Below are 22,058 nucleotides of genomic sequence, written 5' to 3'. Positions count from 1 at the left end.
AAATTAAAGGGAATGAATATGTTACTTAATTTGAGGTTTTTTTTATTAAAATAATCATGCGAGAAAAAAAATATGTATTTTAGTTAAATATAAATGAATTATATTTACACCTTGACTTGAAAGATGTTGAATAGTTTTGAAGTATATGAATTTGGAAGCTTCATGAGAAAAACTACTGGAAAAAGATTAAAACAATTGCACAGTACTTTTTATAACAAAATGTCTTCAACTTCATTATTAATATACTGCTAAAAATAAAATAAAATAATTTTGCAGGTTTTTATTGGGGTTTAACTGTTTAATTTTATCAATATTTTATTTCAGAAAATTTAAGTGACTGTAAAGAAATATCAGATGTATATAATAGAGCTTCAACACAAATGCAAGAATGTAAGTAAAATATATATATATATATATTAAAGTATCTGCTTTTCAATGATGCATATTTTAACATATGAAGCTTTGTTTTATATTATAGTAAAATTAAATATTTGCAAAAAATATGGATTTTAATTGAATTAAATTTAGAAAATTCTGTTTTCTTTTGAAATTTCTTATGAATTGCAAATTCATTAGTATTCCCTTTCTGTTTTCCTTTGTCAAAGTTTTCTGAATCAATGCACTTTGTAAATATTTTTAAAAGAAGTGATTATTTGCAGGTACAATACCTATAGATAAAACGTTATTTGCAGATACTACCTAATTTTTCCAGTCCTGCCCATTTATTTTTTTCTTCTTATTGAAGGGTTGTTCCTTTGTGCTTGATATAACGAAATTTAATGCTACTTTGTTACATTTTTCAGTATTACATTGAAAACATATAATGCAAAATTTTCCTGAATTTAATTTTTTAGAGGTAAAATATTTAATGATTGCATTTCTAGTTTAAAATTAAGTTTTCAGATCTGACTATCATATTATTATAAAAAGATTCTTTTTTCATCACAAAGGAAATCAAGTGAAAAAAATTAAAAAAACTTAATAGTATCGCACTGGCCAATGCAAATTTTCATTAAGACAATGCTATTAACAACTGTAGTTACAAGTTTTCCCACAGGATTACTATATATTACTATATATAGATTGTCATACCATTTAGAGTATTTACTAGTTGTCTTGCAGGTGACAAATTCTTGTTACCCTTTATGATCAGCTTTTAGTCCTTCCTTTTTGTCACATGACTAATTTTTTTTTGAGAACAAGAATTTTGAATAAATCATGTTTAAAATATTCATCTATGAAATTCAATACTTAATTTTTTTCAAACCTATTATTTTTCAATAAATTTAAAAATAGCTTTTATTCTATTTTCTTTCATCCCATGCTTCAAAATGCTTTAAATTAAAGAGAGTAAATATTTTTTTATAAATGCACATTATTTAGTCTAATTAAAAATTAAAGCTTTTTAATGATTACTAATTTTTGATTCTTAATTTATAATCCTTTATAATAAATATTACAGAATTTATAAGTTTTTTTTAAAAAATTCTCTATGATGACATGTGATCAAAATAAGCAAAAAAAAAAAAAAAAAAAAAAAAAAATTCCTAGCATAATATTTATTTGTTGTTAACCTACAAATAATATTTTATGCTCAGGCACTATTGTTATGAATTAACCTACTTCATTGAACATAGATAGTAAAGATCAAGAATCAAGGACTCAAAAAGCATATTCTCTGGTGGACACCATCCAAAATACTAAACTTGATACTGTGTAATTGCAGTAATTGTATTGGAAACAGTGTGACTATTGACCCATAATATCCATAAAATATATTTTATCCACAATTATCATAGCAATAAATAGTGATTTCTTTATAAACACTTAACTGCAAGAATGTTACCTATTTTTAAATGAGAATAAATTATTTTATATAAAAATTATTATAATTTGGATCTTTAATGATGTTTTTGTTTGATTTCAGATTGCTTTGGAAGTGAATCTGAATATGCCATCATGAAATTTTGGATTTCTTTTACTGTGAGTTTGCAGTAGAATGCATATCCTTTCTTTTTCTCATTAAATTGAGGGGAGAAAAATTACCTTTTTCTTTTTCTTTTTTCTTTAAATACTTATTTTTATATCATAAAAAAAGAGTATGGAGTAGTATCAATTCCAGAAGTTAAAAGTGGTTTAAATGTTTTGTTGCATATCATGTTCATAATATTTAAATAATAAAATTTAAAATTATTTAATCTTTAAATTTTTTTTAATAAATTGATTTTCTTTGTTTGTTTTTACTATTTTCAATTATATATATATATAAAATGAAAAAGCATTTCAAATAAGTAATGATAAAAAGAATGTGTTAATGTGTTAAAAAAATGTGTTAAGAATTTAAATTCAGATTTTATTCCTATTCAATATCAAATGATTGATTGAAATTAATATATAATTGATTGTAATTCCTGAGAGTAATCTTAAGTTTTATTTTAGAAATAAAACAAAAAATCTACTTATATATTTTACATTTCTAGAGCTTACACTGTTTAATAAATTCTTAACACAATTGCAAATCATATTACAGCAGGAAATCATCTGAATCATTCCTTTTAAAGCATTATAAATTTTCAATTAATATTTTATTAATATTTCATATTTGAAAGTTTTTATAAAAAAAATTTATCAGTGTGTATGAAACTTTAACTATGAAACTTGAAATTAATTTTTTTAATAAATTTTTTTTTGCCTTTAAATTTTCTTAAGGCAAGATATAAAAAGGATATTGTTGGTGCTCGACAGCTTTGGAGGGAATTGATTGATCATGGCCATAAAGAAGAAGCACGTGTATGGCTGGATTATGCTAATTTTGAAAGGTAACCAGTTTTAAACAACTATTTTTTTATTTAATACATAGTAATTATAATAATATATTTGCTTTCTAATTACCAAGGGAATCATTTTTATAACTGCTAAACAGAGTATCTTATAGTTTTTAGAATATAAAAATTCAAAAAATGAAAAACATAAAGTGATATATATGAAGTGATGTATTTAAAAAATTCCTCAATATACCATTTTTTTTTTTGTGCTAGATTAAGAAATAAATTATATTAGTTGCACAAATTTGCTGCTTAATTTTTTCAGTGCAACTGGATATTCAGAGAACTAGCTGATATTGTGTGAAAGTCTCTGTCTTACCTTCATTTATATACATACATTAATAATAATAAAGATGAATGTGCATGTATAGGTTTTCTACTATTTCACTTACAGCTACCAAATTTGGCACAGAAGGAAATGTGTACCAGAGCAATCTTTTAAAAAATTTGAATTTGAATTTTTATTAAAGAATTTTTCATTTTTCTGCTATAACATCTTAAAATACTATTACACAAAAGTGAATTTTATGCCATTTGAAAATTTAATAATTGTCTTTTTAATTATGCTAATTTAATAATCATACAATTTTTTGTTGAGTTTTTGCAATTCTTAATTTTTTTTTATATAATTTCCAACAATAGATTAAATTGGGCTGAACTTCATATTCATTGTTTCTTCAGCAATCTGATTGCATGATTTTTTTTTCCCATTTGTTGAAAATTAAAGAAGGCTTTGGTATAATATCAGTGTTATTTATGAGTTGGATAAGCAAGTAAAATTACGGTACCATGAAAATTAATAACAGATGAACCACACATTTATATTTTTAAGAGCGCCATGATGATATGGTACTAGCTTCCATTAGAAAGTGTGATGTAATGAATTGAATATATATGTAAGATAATTTAAGATAATTAAAGTAACACATCTTGAATGTCTATCAGTTTCACAGTATTATGAATATGATGTTGTAAATAAACAATTTAGCTGAAATTAATGGTAGTCAGTATTTTCTATGTAGTAGGTGGTTGACAAAAGCAACTAGTTTACATAAATAAATATATTGTAAGACGGCATATAATAATATTACTATATAATATGTCAGTCATGGAAAAATCTTTATATTTGTATGGATTCTTAGATTTATGTATACTTAATAATATATATAAAAATACTAAAATTAATAAGATAATCTTTGAAATCAAAAGAAAAAGATTCTTCATGTTGTAAGAAATATACACCATTGTCAGTTATTTATTATATAAAAATATAGTTACCTATTTTGAATATGATATGTTCATCTTTATTTGAGAGTTCATACAATTTACCCTATGCTGACTTAGTATATTTTGACATTGATATACATCTGTTTTGGTATTCTCCTATGCCTAACTTCTCTTCTGATGATTTTCCTTGACTCATTTCATGCAAAATTTCATTTGCATGTATTTTCTCCTGTGTTTTACAAAAAAATATTGTGAATTCCTCACCTTTAATTCTTTTGTTTGTATGTGTGTGTTTGCATGTAAGAAGATATTGTTTTACTCCAGACAGAGTATAGAAGCAAAATATTCTTAGCAGATGGAGGCTACAGGTTTTATAATCAAAATGAATTGGTGTCATTCTTCTTACTGCTGTTAAGAAGAAATTAGCCTCTTTTTTTTTCCTGCTGTCTTTTTTTTAAAAACATTTTATACACATTAGATGAAGCAGTCTATTTGAGAATCAATTATAATTTCATGGATTTCTTAAAATTTTCTGTTGGCAATTTTGTTACGTAAGATGTAAGTTATTACAGTCTAGTGTATTACGGATTATTTATAATGCAAAAATTCATATTGAAAATTGTGGATTAGAATTTTTTATATATTGTTTTGCAAAAACATCTTGACCTTGAAATATTATTTTCTATTGTTGCATATGATAATAATAGAAATATGTACATTATTTTGTCTTAAACATTGCTTTGTTGTTGATTTTCTAAATTTTTTCTTTTGGATTCCTTAGGCTGCATGGGGATGCTACACATTATCGAAAGTTACTATCTCAAGCTATTTCTTGTGTCAGTGACTGGCAAGAAACTTTTGTCGATCTTTTGCTTGCATTTGAACAAGAAGAAGGTAAGCCTGATGATGCTCAAAATGTAGTTTAATATGATTTGTAAATAGAATTTAAATTAATAGAAAGTAATTTTTTATAGGTTCTTTAGAGTCTTTAGAGAAGGCTATTTCAAAATGTGAAACTCAAATGCAACATATAATTGAGAAACGTATGAAGGTAAGATTTCCACATTCATAGTAATTAAAATTATTGAATTTGAATCACTTTTTTTCTATGCAAGCAGTTATTTAGTAAATATTTATACTGTGTTTAGAATTATGATGCACCTTCATTTGTAGAAAATTGCATTTGGAGTACATTTAATTGTTTGGGCATCTAAAAGTAGGAGATTTTATGCAAGAATTAATTTATTTTCTATTATTCTTGATATATATATACTACTATATGATATTGAGATAATTTCCGGGAATTAATATTACAAAAAAAAAAAAAAAAAAATTAAGGCACATATGTTTAAACATATATTGTATGAAAATCTATGTATGAACTGGGATTTGTTAAATGTGCTTAAAGGATTTAGTTACCAGCATAATATATTCTTCAAACACGTTGAATCTTTGTCTTATACGTTTCTTTTTTGAAGATATGTTTTTCATCTTTCATTGATTCATACAGTTAGTCTCTTTGTATGAATCATTAAATAATTTAAACAGTGCTATTTGCATTTTATAATTAGTTTTATGTTTGTATAAAGAGTCAACTAATAAAGTATTATAATGCTATGTAAGATCTATCTTTAAATTTTTAAGAATTGAAATAAAAATTGCTTTCAGAAATTAGAAGAAGCTGCGAGTTATGAAAAAGGGAAAAAACAAGATAAAAGGAAGAATATTCCTAAATATCAAGCTAAGGTAAGATCTGTTTAAATTCTTAGTGAACTTCAATTAAAATTTGAAGGTATATTTATTTAAATGTATGTTGTTACATATGAATGCTTTTTCATTTTCAAAGCAAATATTACTTTTCAAGGTTGCAGAAATTTAGATGACATTCAGTGACAGCTTTCTAACTTTGATAATTTAAATTTTTAAATCAAACTAATTAAATAAAAAAATGTGATAAGCAGTTATTAAAACTGAAAAATTAAAAATGGTGTCAATAAGTTTATTAAAGCATCAAATTGAATAAAAAAAATTATGTAAATTGCAAGTTTAAATAATGTCAGTTTGTAAAACCATAACATGATGAAAATAAATAATAAATCAATAAATAAATATAAATTCTCATTTACAATAATGACTGGTTTATATTATTGTTATATCCCCCACCTTTTATTTGTTGTTTTTGGTTACTTTTTTTGTAGAAGTATAGTGTTCATAATTGTTGTTTTACTATTTATTCAAATTTCTAATTTTATTCTAATTCTGGGTTCTTTAATATCTGTATTGTAAGGTGTAAACTTTTTTTCTCTGCTGTATGTTTTGCCCGTGAGAATTAACAAAAATATAGCAATAAGATTTATTAAGTAGAAGAAAGTCTGTAAAGTTGCATTTAATGTGTCCACTCTTGGAAGAAAATAGATTTGCATAGGTTTTCACTATTTATGCTGATTTTGAATATAGTGGATCTATGCGAAATTCAATTGAAGCAAATAAGACATGAAGGTGCTACAATTTAAATTGAAATGCATACTTTAACTTCATTTAGATTAGATATTCTGTGTTTATATCAAATAAATTTGTTATTTATATTGAGGAAAACACAATGAAAAATAATAGAAATAAAATATACATAAATTTTATTAATGATTTATAATTACAATATCTAAATACAAGTAATAACAAAAATCATGATTATTTGAGTTATTTTTATATATTCTTCATCTATGGATTGGAACAGTAGTCATTATTTTAATGCTTAAAAAACTGTTTATAATTAAAATGTTTTTACTGTTTTCAAGATGTTTTATTATTACTATGTGCTTCATTCATCAGAAAGATCATTTATTCAAATGAACTAAAAACATAACCCCCCTTCCCCCTGCAGAAATGGGCAATGAAAATAAATAATAGAATATGAAATATCCATTATTTATTTGTCTATGAGTGAAATTGATGAATTTGATTCTCCTATTTTGTGTGTTCCTCTCACCTTTATTTAAAAATGATCTTCCTATTGACTTGTCACATAATTTAACATTTGCAAGGAATGTTTCAACTTGGACATACTATGTCAGAAACCAAGTATTGTTATGTATTCTTAAACTTTTTTCTTTGTTTCTTCCTCATTGAATTTTTTTATTTGTATTCTTTATTTTTGATGTTTTTTATTCCTCATATTTTTTATATATATTTTATTCTTGATAAAAGAACTGTTTTTTATTCCTCATATATTTTTATATAATTTTTCATCCTGCATCAATGTTTCTTGCTTTTTATATCTACTTATAAATAAGAAGATCAATTAGATTCCATTAGAGTTATATATTAAGTGTAAGATGATAACTCAAAGTTTGTTCCCCATTTCGAGTAAAATTTAAAATATTGTTTTTTAATAGAGTATCATACATTCAAAATACATTAGTCTAAGCTCATGAATTGTTTTCCTACTTTTCTCTAAAATCGTTTCTTAATTATTTTCTTAAACTTCAGTTTTATATTTCATATACTCTTGTTTTCTCCCCCTATTTATTGTTGACCATAGTAATGTCTTGTTGTTAGTTATTTTTATGATACATTGTTTTTGATAAAAGAACTGATATTGGAATTAAGCACATACACATATATGTCTCTATTCGTTTCGTATTTTTCACAACAATATGTTTGTTATGGCATTTTAGGTTTAATTTTATTTTGAAATTATTATTTTATGTGATCCATATAAATGTGACATATGTAAGAGAATTGTCATTAAACAACTACATGTAATTCTACTTCTATTCATATAATTTTACAGAAATTTTTCTGGTTTAAGTTTTTTATAAATCTAGTTATTATTATTTATGAATGTATTATTTGTATTATCTATACAAATTCATTTTTCATTTTTTTTTTCAAATTTTTTCTAGGGTTCAAAGAGTGAACAAAGTTCTAAAACAGAAGAGTCTGAAACACATGTTCAGATGGATGCAGAAGGTTTCAAAATACCCCCTGTGCCAAATAAGTTGCATCTAATATCAAATAGTAGGCATGATTCTCTTATTGAACCAGAATCAGAAAAAAGAAAAAGACCTTTGTCCTCAGAAGTTAGTGAGGAAGCACAAGAATCGAAAAAAAGAAAAGGTACTGCTATGGTTTAATTAAATATTAGTTAAGAAATTGTTTTTTGAATGAAAATAAGCGTTAAACTTCATTTTTGTGTGACTTTAGACCTACTTCTCGTAATTTATTCCATGTAATTGTAATGCATTTCTAAGTTTATACTTTTTGTTTTTTACACAATATTTTCTTCGGCATGATTCTAGCATGAAAAAAAAAATGATATGTCTGAAATTATGTATATTTAATCATTATGAATTGACTTGCAGTGACAAATGTTTGTCTTGATTTTGCTAATAACATGTTATTAAAATGGATCTATAATTCTAGTTGAATATTCTATTATATAACTGTTTTTATTAGTATCTTGTGTGTTCAATGATTGTAAGGGAGTTTTTTTAAATTTTAATTCTACCAATTGCTTTATTGCTGCTTGTTTAATCCAATAAAAATACCCATAAAAAATTCTTATCTTTTTTAAAAATAAAATTTTTAACACATTGCATTCTGTATTAAATTTTTAAATAATTTTATAAGGGCATTATCACATTTAAAATTCAATACTGATTTTTTAAAAAGCTGATTATCCTTTGAATACACATTTATTTAATTTTTTTTTGGCACTTAAAGCACATTGAATTTTTTTGAACATGTAAATGCAGTAGATTTTATGTAAGAAATCTTTTATTTCAATTTTTTCATAATATTTACTGTTGCATAATATTGAAATAATTTAAGCTATGCATTTTTTGTATTATTAAAGTTATTATTTTTAAAATTTAATGCACTTTTTTACTATAATTATATTTTAACCAAATTTTTTTAAAAAAATTATCTGTTTATTTTTTTAGTTTTACATTATTTTTTTGAAAATTATTATACATGAAGATAAATCTCTAACTGCCATTTTTAATTAAGAAATAAACATCTCTTGTTCACTCATTTTCAAATACGATTTTTTAATACATGTTTTTGAATAAATTCATTTGTATTGTAGTAAATACCACTGTAATCACTTTTATGCATCTCATGATAACTGATATTAATAAGCATAATTAATCGCATGCTTTTATATCTGTGCAAATATTGAGTTGAAAAATATGGTTTGATTTTTTTTTGGGGGGGGGGGCTTTTACATACTCTCACTAGGACTATAAAGTGACTTTGCTGTAGATCAATGTTATGAAATGCATGAAACAGATAATTTTTTACTCTTGGATATCTAAACATATGATTTATTATTAAATTTTTATAATTATTTCTTATGTAAGTTAATTTTTTAAAAATAAGATTGATTGGTTGTCATTCATAGCTGAAAAATTAGATTCTCATGGAATGTCTGTAAGGCATGATTCTTCAAAAGATGACAGAACTGTGTTTATTAGTAATTTGTCATTTCAAACAGAAGAAGATAAAATCCAGGAATTCTTCTCACAGGTAATTTTTTTTGTAATATTTGAAAGGTTATATATTGATGTAAAGTGGTTGCGAATGTTTTATAAAAGATGTTTATGTAATAATTTATCGACCTATCTAATAAAAAAAAGTGAAATTATATTCTTTTAATCCCTTCAGGTCCAGCGCGTAGGGAAAGAAGCACTCTCACAGGACCAAATGCTCTGAAGGGGAGTGTTCGGTCCTGTGAAAGTGCTTCGTCACCATGGGCTTCGCAGTTAAGCCAAATTTTACAAAAGAATTCATATAAAATCATTATTTTAGTGTAATAACTTCAATTTTACAAGTAACATTTACAATATATTACTACTTAGTATGTATGAATATAAATGCTATAATATTGATAGAAACAAATGAAATAAGCAGAACACTCATTTTTAAATACACTCATGAAAACGAAGTTATAAATTTAAAAATTCTATAATATTTCGCTCTCACCTCTAGCAACAGTTATCTGAATGCACTTTTCCATATTCTCCTTATGAAAAGAAACCAAAGCAATCAACAAGAATGGCGGAGTCCCTTTAAATCACACATGCACTTTTAGAGAGCAGTTTGTTTAAACCAATAAATCTATCAAATCTAGAAACCCGGAACAGAAACCAATGCCTTTTTGCATATGAAGGTCCAATGCCATATAATTAGATTGTTAAGTGTTTCACTCTTTGTAATGGGAAGGCAAAAATATAAACAAAAATCCGGAGCAAAATAAAAAAATGGCATTTTAAATGCCCAATCTTCTTGAAAGAACTGAACACTTGCAATTATTTAAATATCCTGGATCAAGTAAAAAATTAAATAAAAAAAAAGCCCAGAACTGAAAGCATATATTGAAAGTTAACATTCTGTGGGATATACTTCAAAATTATAAGACTTCAACTGCCATCAAGTGCCATTTTAAAATTTTGAATAAAACGTTCTGAATTGAAATCATGCATAAATTATCGTGGGCTCCTGGAGTGAGGAAGGCTTATCTCATATACGATATGGTGGCCTTTGAAGGGAGAATCGTATGATCATGTATACGGAATCGTGATCCTGAATGAGTTAAAAAAATTAAGAGATAAAAAATAAAATTAGCTTAAGAATTAAGTTTTTATAGCATTGTGATGTCACGATACTTGACTCTGTTAGAAAAGTTCATATAAGTGAGCAGAACAAACCCAAAGCTAATAAAATAACATTATTTAACTACAGGGGTGTTTGTGCTCCGGGGAAACCCCGGAATCCGGGGATCGTCGTTCAAAAGGAAGTAGGAATAATAATGAATTATTTATTTTGATCTGGGTAATTTTGTTTGCTTTTAAAGCAGAAAACGCAAGGTCAGTGTGTGTGGTGAAAACTTTTGCTTTCTTTCTCCAAAGGCAGTGATAATGCGTAAAAAGGGGGACAAAACTTCTTTTTTGTTCTTTCCTTATTGCGAGTTATGACTCATTCCCCCGGTTCTCGGACATTCTCTTCTGGATTCTTTTCGGCAAGTAGGCGCGGCAGAAAAAAAAGGGGGAGACTTCGTTCGACCAGATGTGCGATCACGTGACTCTGGGTTCAAAGGTCTTATCTCTCCTGGCGTGGCGCCAATAAGTAGAGAAGGGGGATTTTTCGCCGTATTAGCTATTTGTCATTGATCGCTTCACAACTTTTTTTTCTTCGCTGTGTAAAGTTTTCGTTTCATTTATTGATGCACGTGTAAATTTTTCGTTTCGCTTATTGAAATATTTTTTTATTTATGTACGCAAGAGAATTTCATTTAGAAATTTCAGCATATGAAACAGAAATTACCCCTTAAAAATTCATATCTAATTAGTTTTACAGCATTAGATCCAGAGCTAAGAGGTAAAACCAGTACAATATTAGCTTTTGAAAAATTATCATCTTTTATGTCCCATATTTTTAGTGATAATGAAAAGTCAAAAGTAGAAGCTGAAATAAGGTTATACCAGAGTGATATTGATATCACCAAAGAAATGCTCTACACATCTGATGAAAGTGGAAATCAAGTCAAGTGTACAATTGATAAATATTGGTCTAAAGTTTTTAATTTAAAAGATGATTTCACAAATGATTATAAGTATCCTACATTGGCTAAATTGGTCAAAGCCTGCCTTAGCTGCTTCCATGGCCCATTAGTGGAAAGTGCATTCAACTTAATGGATACACTTGTCACTGACTATAGAACCTCTCTTAAGATTGATTCCCTAGATGCAGTGCAGACTATTAAATATGATTTAATGGCTTCTAAAGAAACCTCATGTGAAAAATATGGCTTAAAAAATCCAATGACTGATCCAATTCACAAAGATCTCTTACTGAATATGAACAGAAGTTGGAAAACATATCAAGAGGACTTAAAAACATGTATTTCAGATGAGTCACCTATAAAAGTCTCTGAAAAACCTTCTACATTAGCAGAAAAGCAAACTGCTTCTACCTCTGCAAGTGCAGTTCTCGAGAAAATTTCTTCAACTGTAAATGAGGAAAATAAAAGTCAACCTTCCTGCAATTATGAAGTTCACCACAAAAGAAAGACAAGCCCACAAACATCAGAAAATAAAAAAAAAGCAGCAGAAATTAGATAATTTTTTTTAAAAGAATTAATTCAGGTAATTTAAAAGATTTGCATAAAATGTAGTAGTTTATATGTTTGAAAATTTATGGTTATTAATTTTGCAAAAAAAGTAATTCATTGAACTTTTATAATTAGGTCATTCAATACTTCATAATTGTAATTTTTCATCCCCCCCCCCTTCTCGAAACTCCAAAATGCCGGTAGTAAGTCCGTAAAAGTTTCAGGGGATTTTTTGGGGTCCCACAAACACCCCTGTAACTATTGCTTAAAAGTGTTGGGAAAATCATGAACATTGATTTTAGACATGCACATATTCACAGCAAATTAGCTTGTTGCCAAAGCAATTCATTTTAATTATGTAAAAATTATTTTATTTGCTACCATTTATCTCTCTTGGAAATAAAATTATTCATCATATTTCTATAAATTCGTGTATGAATTTTGTTCTTGAATTTTAATCCATTATGCATTTCTAAAAGATCTTTAAAAACAATTTTAAGAATGGTTTTAAAGCAAAATATATGATATCAAACTCAACTGAAATGAACAATATATAAATTGATATTTTTATTTAATTTTCTCTTCATTTATTTATTAAATTTGTCAATTGTATGATTGCAGACTTAATTTGATTGTAGATTGCAGAATGCATTCATAATTCCCATTTATACTGTGAATTAAATACTGTTTGATTGATATTTTTATTAGAATTATTTTTAAATTGAAAATTTACACTTTCATAAGAATCCCTCCCCTATTTTCTTTCTTCCAAATTTCAGTAAATCTTTTTGTATGTTGAATTTATAATGTAATATGCTAACTTGTTATTATACTTTCTACCAAAATTATTTACATTTCAGATAGGAGAGCTTGAAGAAGTCAGGCTTGTTAAAGATTATAAAGGACGATCAAAAGGATTTTGCTATGTAGTTTATAAATCACAGGTGATAAGAAATGTTTTTCTCCTCCTGTTTTATTTATAAATAAATCAGCTTTGCATATTTAGCCATTTTTTTGTGTAACTTCAATCAACGAAAGCTGTGGAATCTTTGTACTTCTCTGGAACTAATTAAAAAACAACATGAAATTGAAATGAATGACAATTCATTCATTTCAATTCTGAAATTATTATTTGGAATAATTCATTAATAAATGGAATAATATTTACACTGTGGGTGTTATAGATACAAATAATTGTTTTTAATTTTTATCTAATTACTCTTGCTAATTGTTTAATTTTGTGTTGTTTCAGGAACATGTAAAATTAGCTCTTGCGAAAGACCGAGAAATGTTGGATGGCAGACCAGTTTTAATTTCACCGTGTGAAGACAGGAAAAACAATCCTATTCCTCAGTCTAAATTTAAGGTAATTTAATTCTTTGATGAAGTTTAATAAATCATCAAGTGTATTATATAGAAATAGATGAATACAATTTTCTTTATATAAATTTATTGAAATTGTTGTGATAAACAAAATAATTGTAATTACTTCTAATTTTATATCAGAAATATTCTTACATTTTCACTTCAGTTGAGATTAATAATGTGTATATAATTTTAAGGAGTAAGGTTTATTTTTAAGAAGGTTAAGGAACTAGCAATTTTCTGGCAATCTTTGTTATCTTCTATGCAAAGAAGTTCTTTCTCATCATTATAATGATTGACAGTGAACATTGTAATAAAAGATACACAATTATGAATCTAAACATTTACTGTAAATGCTAAAAAGAGTCCTTTTTTTTTTTTTTTTTTTTTTTTTTGGTGGGGGAAGTAATTAGAATTCAAATAAATTATTATTTCAGTCTGCATTTAATTTCATCAAAATTTAGGTTAGCTTTTAAAGAATATGTTATATTATAGAATTTCATCTGTTCAACAGATTAATGGATAACTGCAACATTCATAAGACTAGCAGGCTAACATATCAGGTATTTAGAAGTTCGAGTTAAAACTGCAAATTTCTGTAATTTGGATATAATTTTATAATGCATGTGAATAAGATTAAAAAAAAAAAAACGATATATTTTCTGTTTTTCTTTTTATATTACTACAAAAAAAAAAAAAAAAAAAAAAAACAGAATTCAACTGATTGAAATAGTTTAATAGAAATCAATTATATTAGAGCTTCCAACATGAAGTTATATTTTATATAAAAAAACTATTGTAGTGTGTTGTGTAAAAATTTATTGTTAAGATGAATACTTTAGTGTGCATCTATTGTATGAACTTTACAGTTATATTGGTTAGCAATATTTTATATGAATATTTAGAATTATAATCATTCAAACATTGCTCTTTACTTTAAATGCTTGTTGAAGCAATTAGAAATTACTATCTTTATGCATTATTACTTTATTACTTGCCATTTTAGTAAGAAAGTATGATATGAAATATACTTTTTGTACTCTTTGAATATATTTTTTACTTGGTTGCACAGCCTTTTAAAGTAGTTTTCATTTTCTCTAAATGTGCAACTTTTTCAGTCTGAGGCATTTTAGATAATTTTTTAGTTTTATTTAAAAAAGGTTTCCCTAATTATCTCAAGGCTAATTAAACAGTGTGATTGATTAAAAGTCATAATCTATTCAGTAATCACTATCCAAATTATTTCTTAATCAACTAGTAATTTGCAACAGTTTTGTAAGAAAACTGATTACTCAATAGAAGTCTAATAAATAAATAATTAATTTTTTGTACTACTTTTATACTGTAGTAATGATAATTCAAATATCTATATATACATTCTTAATAGTTAGTCTTAACATCTGTTTAATGCCAATTGTTCTTCTGATATGGGTATAATGAGTATTCAGCATCTAAGCACTTGTTTGTATCCCCAGGCATGATAATAAATCCTATAATATAAAACGAAAATGAAATTTGCTCATTATCTCTTATATTTTAAAAACTGATTGCTAAAAAAGTTTTCATCATTAATATAAGAATCAACTATTTTCTAAGCTATTGCTTATAAATATTTATAAATCATCTATTTTTGCTACAATAAATAATTCTGATTTATTTCCATTTTGGAAGTTTTTCTGTGATTTGAGAAATATGTGTGCTGTGAAAAAAGCGTGATCTGATTTTTTTTTTCTATCACCATATTGTTAAGTATTGATTTTTCTTATAGTTTGGAACAGGGTTGGAAAGGAATAAACTGTTTATTAAAGGCTTACCTTTTTCTACAACCAAAGAAGATTTGGAAAATATGTATAAAGAGGTAATTTTCACCATTACAATTTTTTTTTTAAAAAAACTGATTTGAATAGAAACTCTGTCTGCTTTTTAAATAATATGCTGACTATAAAAATATTTCATAAGAAGAATAATAAACTTTATTTACTTTATTAATAGTAAGTTGACTTTTAAAATGTTTTATTGGAAGAATAATATTTCTTAATTATAAATGATAGATCTCTCTCCAAATTTTCTTTTTAAAAGTTGAAAGTTGTTAATGCTATAACGAATTATATATATTTTGTAATGAATATATAGAAATATAATAAAATTATGAAACAATTAAAAAATTAATCCAAAATTGATATATTTAAAAAATTCTGTATTAATAAGAACAAAAATTAATATGGTAAAACCTATTTTATTATTTAAAGCAATTATACCTGCCATTATTAATAATTTATTTTAATCTATTATCATATATGTAATTTATCTTTATTTATATGCATTCTTTCAGTATGGGTCTCTAAAAGAAGTGCGAATAGTAACATATCGAAATGGCCATTCTAAGGGCTTAGCATATGTTGAATTTGAAGATGAGGTAAGTACTTAATTTTCTTGGATTCCTTTATTTCTTGGGGGAGGGAATGAGAATGGGATAATTTAATCCGAAAATTCCACCCCCTTTTTTGTAATTAATATCTAACACAAAGTTTTGCATAATAAAGAAATATGTAAACTTTTTGTTATATATACACTGAAAACTTAGTTATCTGCAGAATTTAATGATGTGGTAACTGTAGTTAATGGAATTACACAGGTAATCTGAAAGTAGCGAAGAGAAAATACAAATTGACATGAACATTAAGTTGAACAATTTTTATATATTCCTATACATACTTGCAGAACCTGTAAGGTGTTTTCTATGACAAGATGAATATCAGTAAAATCACAACATATAATACATTTATGGTAATATAATCAAAAATAAAGAAAATATTAGTGGTTTTGTTCTTTTATTTTTCCTCTTGATGTTGATATCATGCAAAGATAAAAATCAAAATGAGTAACTGAATATGAAGTTATGTTTTAAAATTGAAATGCTTACTGCAAATAATAAAATTAAAAATTAAATTATGTAAAAATTTATTGAACTCTTAGAATGACCTTAAAATGGATTAATGATTCAGTTTAAGTTGATTAAATAAAATAGTTAATACTTTATGTTGTAAAATCAAGTTGCTTAGAATAGTTAATATTGTTGGTGATATTTATATTATATTAAGGCCATTTAACACAATGATTTCAAATTGAGATAACTGTACCCATAAATTATTTTTGAAAAAAAAAATAAGGAACAGGGGGGGGGGGTATTCTTAAGATTTATAGGAATAACTTTTATAAAACCAAGTAAAACATTCAAGAAATAAAGCCAAATAAAATCTTAAATGATTTTAAATGGAATTATAGACTTCAAAAGACAAATTCAGTTATAAGTTCTATAAAATTTATATATCTAACCAAGATAAACATGAAGAAAAAAATCCTGACTTGATAATTTGAATTTTTCAGATTGATCAAAATCTTTGAAACCATATTATGCAAATAAGCCATATGAAACTTTTCTTGATTTCATTTGAAGATTTTAGGTGAAAGTGACATGACATAAAAAAAAATTTCTTAAATGTTTAATTATTTATGTTCTTAATTGTTTAATTTGTCTTGAGGAATTATTTGTTTCCTAAGGGTTGCCACGCCACTGGGAGAACCTGAAAAACCAGAAAAACTGAAAAAAAAACAGGAAAAATGCAGGGAAATTTCAAAATTTTTATAAAAACCGGAAAAATACAGGGAATTTCAAGTTTCTTAATAATTCCCCCCCCCCCTCCAGATAATGCCAATCTCTAACAGTTGTAATAATAAAAGATTGTAATCACAGCTTCTGAAACATAACAATTCCATTCGCGATTGGGTAACGCGAAAACTCGCCCCTTTTTTTCTCAGTACAAAATTGATCAGTTCAGTTTCTATTTGTGAGACAGTTGTTCTTTTTCTATGAGATTCCCGAATTGCAGCTAATGTGCATGTGCAAGACTTCTGTAACTGCTTAAAAAAATAGATCAACACATTTCTCTGGCTAATATGCCGAAGCAGCACAGTGATGTTAAGTTTACCATGTTTGAGTTTATTGAATAGTTTGTTTATTATTTGAGAAACTGTGAGCTTTTTAAAATACATTAGAGAATTTATTTAAAACATTGAGCACCTTAAAATCTGTATTTAATACGAATTGGACAGATAAAAAAATCAATCCCTATTTTGCTGAATGGGTTCGAGAAGTTCTGCAAAATCCATTTGTTGGATACTTCTCGTTTTGTAAGAAGATATCAGGGCAGAGTAATATGGGAAGTCAGGTCAAAAGAGGAAAATACAGGAAGGAATGGCATGTCGAAACTGTAAACATCAAATTGAATGTCTGACGGATTTCGAATATTTTAATTCAAGAACTATAATTTAAAGCTGAATTTTGATGGGCTTTAAAATTTGTTACATCACATTCTTTCTTTAATGTATGCAATGATATATTTTAACATCTATTCACTGATAGCGAAATCACTAATGCACAGTAGTAATGTAGGGTTAGCGTGTACAAATATGCCTTACTTTATTTTTTAAGGATAAGCTTCATGAAACTGATGGCTGAAAAATCAGCAGAAGTTGCATAAATAGATAGATGCCTAAGTACATGAATGGTCATAAATGAATAAATGAAAAAAAAGAAATCTTGCTTTGTAAAAGTAATCATTAAATAATTTGTATCATGATAACAAAAATGTTTGTCTTTTTAAATTGTAGATAATAAAGATTTTTTTGTGTGTAAATATAAATCATCTTTTAATACGCTATTATTTCAAATAATGTTAAATTGCTCTTTTATTTCTTTGCTTTTTCTACTGTGTAAAATCAAATTGCATTATAATTAGCATGAGCGCTATTTGCGCATTTTCTTGTATCTTGAATATGCGTACAGGGAAACACTGGATTTTTTTTTCAGTTTTGTGTGGCAACCCTGTTTCTTTCACTCAATTTGTGCTTTGTTATCAAAGATATTGGAACTTTATCTTATTATGTTTGACATTAATGAATAAATAACATTAGTACTTAACATTGTTTTTCATTTTTTATTCTGAAATTAATAAGTTTGACACCAGATACGTATCAACATTTCCTCCCCTCTCCTCCATCTTTCCTCTTCTAGAATGTCGCATTATGTCATGCCAGCTTGTAAAGAAGGACCCCCCACCCCTCCGACCCGATGGAAATCTTTCTACAATTGATTTAAAATTAATGGGACACAAAGAAGGTGTTAGAATAATTACTTCGCAAAAATTTGAAAGAGGTAACAAAACTAGAGTGTCATATGCAAAAATTTTAATTCTAACTCTTAAACTTTTTCAATATTTTGAGAATTATGTTAAAATAACAAAACAAATTTTTTGTTAATGAAATTGATTGTTCTGTTCAGTAGCTCATAAATACAGCCCCCCTTATAATAATTAGAAACAATATCACTGACAGATAATGAGAAAATGACTCAAAACAACTTAAAATATAAAATAAATGTCCTACATTGAATTTTAAGTAGCACATAAATCCCCCCCCCCCCCTCATAATAATTAGAAACAATATCACTGACAAATAATGAGAAAATGACTCAAAATAACTTAAAATATATAAAATAAATGTTCTAAATTGAATTTTAAAATTTGGTCTTGTGGATTGAATTATCATTGCCACTACTTGTATTCTAAATTTCTTGAATAGTTTTGTCTCTTTTTTGGAAATATAGGTAGATTTCTATAGTTTATTTTTTTAAAAAAAAGTGAGTTCTCTGCATGTATTTAACTCAAGCAAGCAAACAAACAACAACAACAACAAAAATGTGTTTTTTGTGTTAAATTTTCTTATTACTTGTGATTTGAAATTTTTGATTGACAATATTATATATGAATGTATATGAAATGGAAGATTCATTTGTTGGTAATCATCATTCCATACTGGAGACCATTTTTTAAAAACAGAGTTGCCAGTTATTGATGTATAAAAAAAATGGGTTTATTTTTATCTTGTAATATATTTGACTATTTAAATGCTGATTATGTGGTTAAATATCAAACATTCTGAATAGATTATATGTGTATATATGGAAAAAGAAGAATAAAGAAAATGGTTATCCTTTAATATTATAAATATTGTATTGTTACAAAAAAAAAAAAAAAAAAAAAAAAAAGCACTTGAGCGACAAGAAACATGATAATGTTTCTTAGGACTCGAATATTTAAATAACAAAAGATGAATTTAAATCCTTTAGTTAATATTTAATTATTAATATTTGTATTTTTGGGACAGTGAGTTAGGTGAACACAGCACTGGTGAAGAGGAAAGAAGGGAGGGGGGGGGGCTATACAAAAATATTATGTATATGGAAAGGGAATTTTCCTTGGTTGAAAGTAAAACTGAAGTGCTAGACTAGCAGTTAAAATCGAGGCTTTCAGTATTGAATGGTAGAACAAATCAGGCTAAGACAAGATTGGCTATAGTTTATTAGATACTGAGAGACCACATTTTATTTTAAAGGGATAATATTATAAATATATGTATATACAGTCTTTATTTGTATATTATATATAACTAAAACAATTTATTATTATTTTTTTAAAGACTGCTGCTGCTAATGCAGTTGTGAAGACAGATGGCACTCAAATTGAGGATAAAATAATCTCAGTTGCAATCAGCAACCCACCTCCAAGAAAGCCCAAAAAAGAATTTTCTAGTGTGACTATTGCTGATTCTCTGGGAGGAGGAGGAGGTTCTTCCAAAGGACCGTAAGTGATTTTTTTATACACTTCTTTTACATTGTTATACATGTAAAAAAATTAATAGATTTTGTCGAATATAAAAGAATATTTTTAGGCATGTAGTACAGGCAATTTTCCTAGAATCTCATATAAGGCAGCCTAGATTTAATGAGGGAGATTCTATCATTGCCAAATAACTGAAAAAATACTAATACGCCCTCCCAAACCAGTTATAATTTATGATACCATTATAAGCACAGTGTATAATCACAGATTTAGAGATTTCCTATAAATCAGTTGGTGGAATTTTAGTTTTAATGGTGATGCAACACTAGACACATCGTTTGAATATTGCAATATCTGTAAAAAATATATTGATTTTTAAAGATTAATATGCATGTTTTTCTTATTTTACCCTATTTCATAGTTGATTCTGAAATTCTTCCTGTGTCAGTAGATTTTTTTCATAGTTTTAAACACCAATACCTTATATATATTTTTTAAAAATTGTTATTGATCTAAAATGCAAAATGACCATTTTTTTGCATATAGAATTATAAATTAAGGTTAAATTGAAGGATAACAGCTATGTAGTAGATGGATTAATACATTTAATATTTCAGACGTGGACGCGGTCGAACCCAACTATCTTTGCTTCCTCGTTCTGTTGCACGGTCTCCTGCAGTTAAGACATCTGGTGCTTCCAATGGGACTGTCCAGAATGGTCAATCTTCTGAGTCAATGGACACTTCAGAAGACAAAAAGCCACTCAGTAATAGTGATTTTGCAAAGATGTTAAGGAAATAACAGAAAATTTTTATTTTTTGTTTGCATATTCATTGCACATAAACAATGCAGCATTTTATTTTGAAGAAGTGACATTTTTCTTCATTTTTTTTAGATGCCATTGATCATTCAAGATATTATTTTGAAAGAAGTTAAGTTAGCTTCATTCATTGATTTTGTTAATAACAATTTTTTCAATTTACTTACTCTTTTTCAATTTGTTGAACATATAAAAAAATGACTGAAAATTAAATAGATGATTAAAAATCTATTTTTATCCATTATTATATCACTAATTGAATCAGTTTGATACTGCATGTTATTCATAAATATCCCATTTTATTTTGAAGTACTTAAAACTGCTTTTTAAAAATGTTGGATCAAACCCTATGAACTGAGTAATAAATAGCTAAATTTCCCCCACTTCTTAAAATATTTCTGAAGTATTTCAGATATCAAGCAACTTAAATTTAACTATTAGAGAAATATCTGTGATATATAGTTACCATGCATTCTTAGGGCTTTGTTATTTTATACTATCTTTTCTGATTTGATTTTAAATCTTATTTGGATTACAACTGAGTTCTAAGAACTTTTAACTAAAAATAAGCCCTTTTTTTAAATGAAAAAAAATACAAAGTCACTAATAATATTGCTGGTATATAATAGTAATGTAATAGAAAAAAAATGGTCTTGCTTTCTTTAATTGAAATAAATATTCTTTGTGAATAATTTCTTATTTATAATATTACATAAAGAACATATTTGTATATAATTTTGTGTTTTAACATCACATTTCTCATATTTGTTGTGTTAATAAGTTTGATTCATCAACACATATTGATAAATTTTTAAAAGGCATTGTTACATATTTCGTGCATTTGGCTAAGTTAATATATTCATTCGTTGGATACATATATCACAAGTGTGGTTATGCTTCGTTTGTGGACAATGCATAACAGCCATTCCTACTATGTATATGTGATTTAAAAGCATTTTTCTTGTTATATGGCGTGGAAGGTTTGTGAGCATATATACATATATATTAAAAGTAAAGTTTCAACTGTT

General features: G+C 26.1%; 1 protein-coding gene across 1 annotated transcript in view; it reads left to right on the top strand.

Annotated features, from left to right (window-relative positions):
* The window catches only part of LOC129968972 (squamous cell carcinoma antigen recognized by T-cells 3-like), a 108,919-nt gene extending 86,861 nt beyond the window's left edge, over positions 1-22,058 (top strand). Inside the window, exons 11-24 of the mRNA XM_056083357.1 lie at positions 325-390; positions 1,928-1,983; positions 2,710-2,819; positions 4,834-4,946; positions 5,027-5,103; positions 5,721-5,798; positions 7,955-8,168; positions 9,457-9,581; positions 13,026-13,109; positions 13,418-13,531; positions 15,299-15,388; positions 15,863-15,946; positions 20,068-20,231; positions 20,828-22,058. Coding sequence (XP_055939332.1) covers positions 325-390; positions 1,928-1,983; positions 2,710-2,819; positions 4,834-4,946; positions 5,027-5,103; positions 5,721-5,798; positions 7,955-8,168; positions 9,457-9,581; positions 13,026-13,109; positions 13,418-13,531; positions 15,299-15,388; positions 15,863-15,946; positions 20,068-20,231; positions 20,828-21,011 — 1,559 coding nt within the window. The 3' untranslated portion in view covers positions 21,012-22,058. The remainder of the gene's footprint in view (positions 1-324; positions 391-1,927; positions 1,984-2,709; positions 2,820-4,833; positions 4,947-5,026; positions 5,104-5,720; positions 5,799-7,954; positions 8,169-9,456; positions 9,582-13,025; positions 13,110-13,417; positions 13,532-15,298; positions 15,389-15,862; positions 15,947-20,067; positions 20,232-20,827) is intronic.

Source organism: Argiope bruennichi, chromosome 5 (genome assembly GCF_947563725.1).
Source record: "Argiope bruennichi chromosome 5, qqArgBrue1.1, whole genome shotgun sequence".
Lineage (NCBI taxonomy): Eukaryota > Metazoa > Arthropoda > Arachnida > Araneae > Araneidae > Argiope > Argiope bruennichi.
The sequence above is the reverse complement of the archived record's forward strand: the minus strand, read 5'-3'. Positions and strand labels throughout refer to the sequence as shown.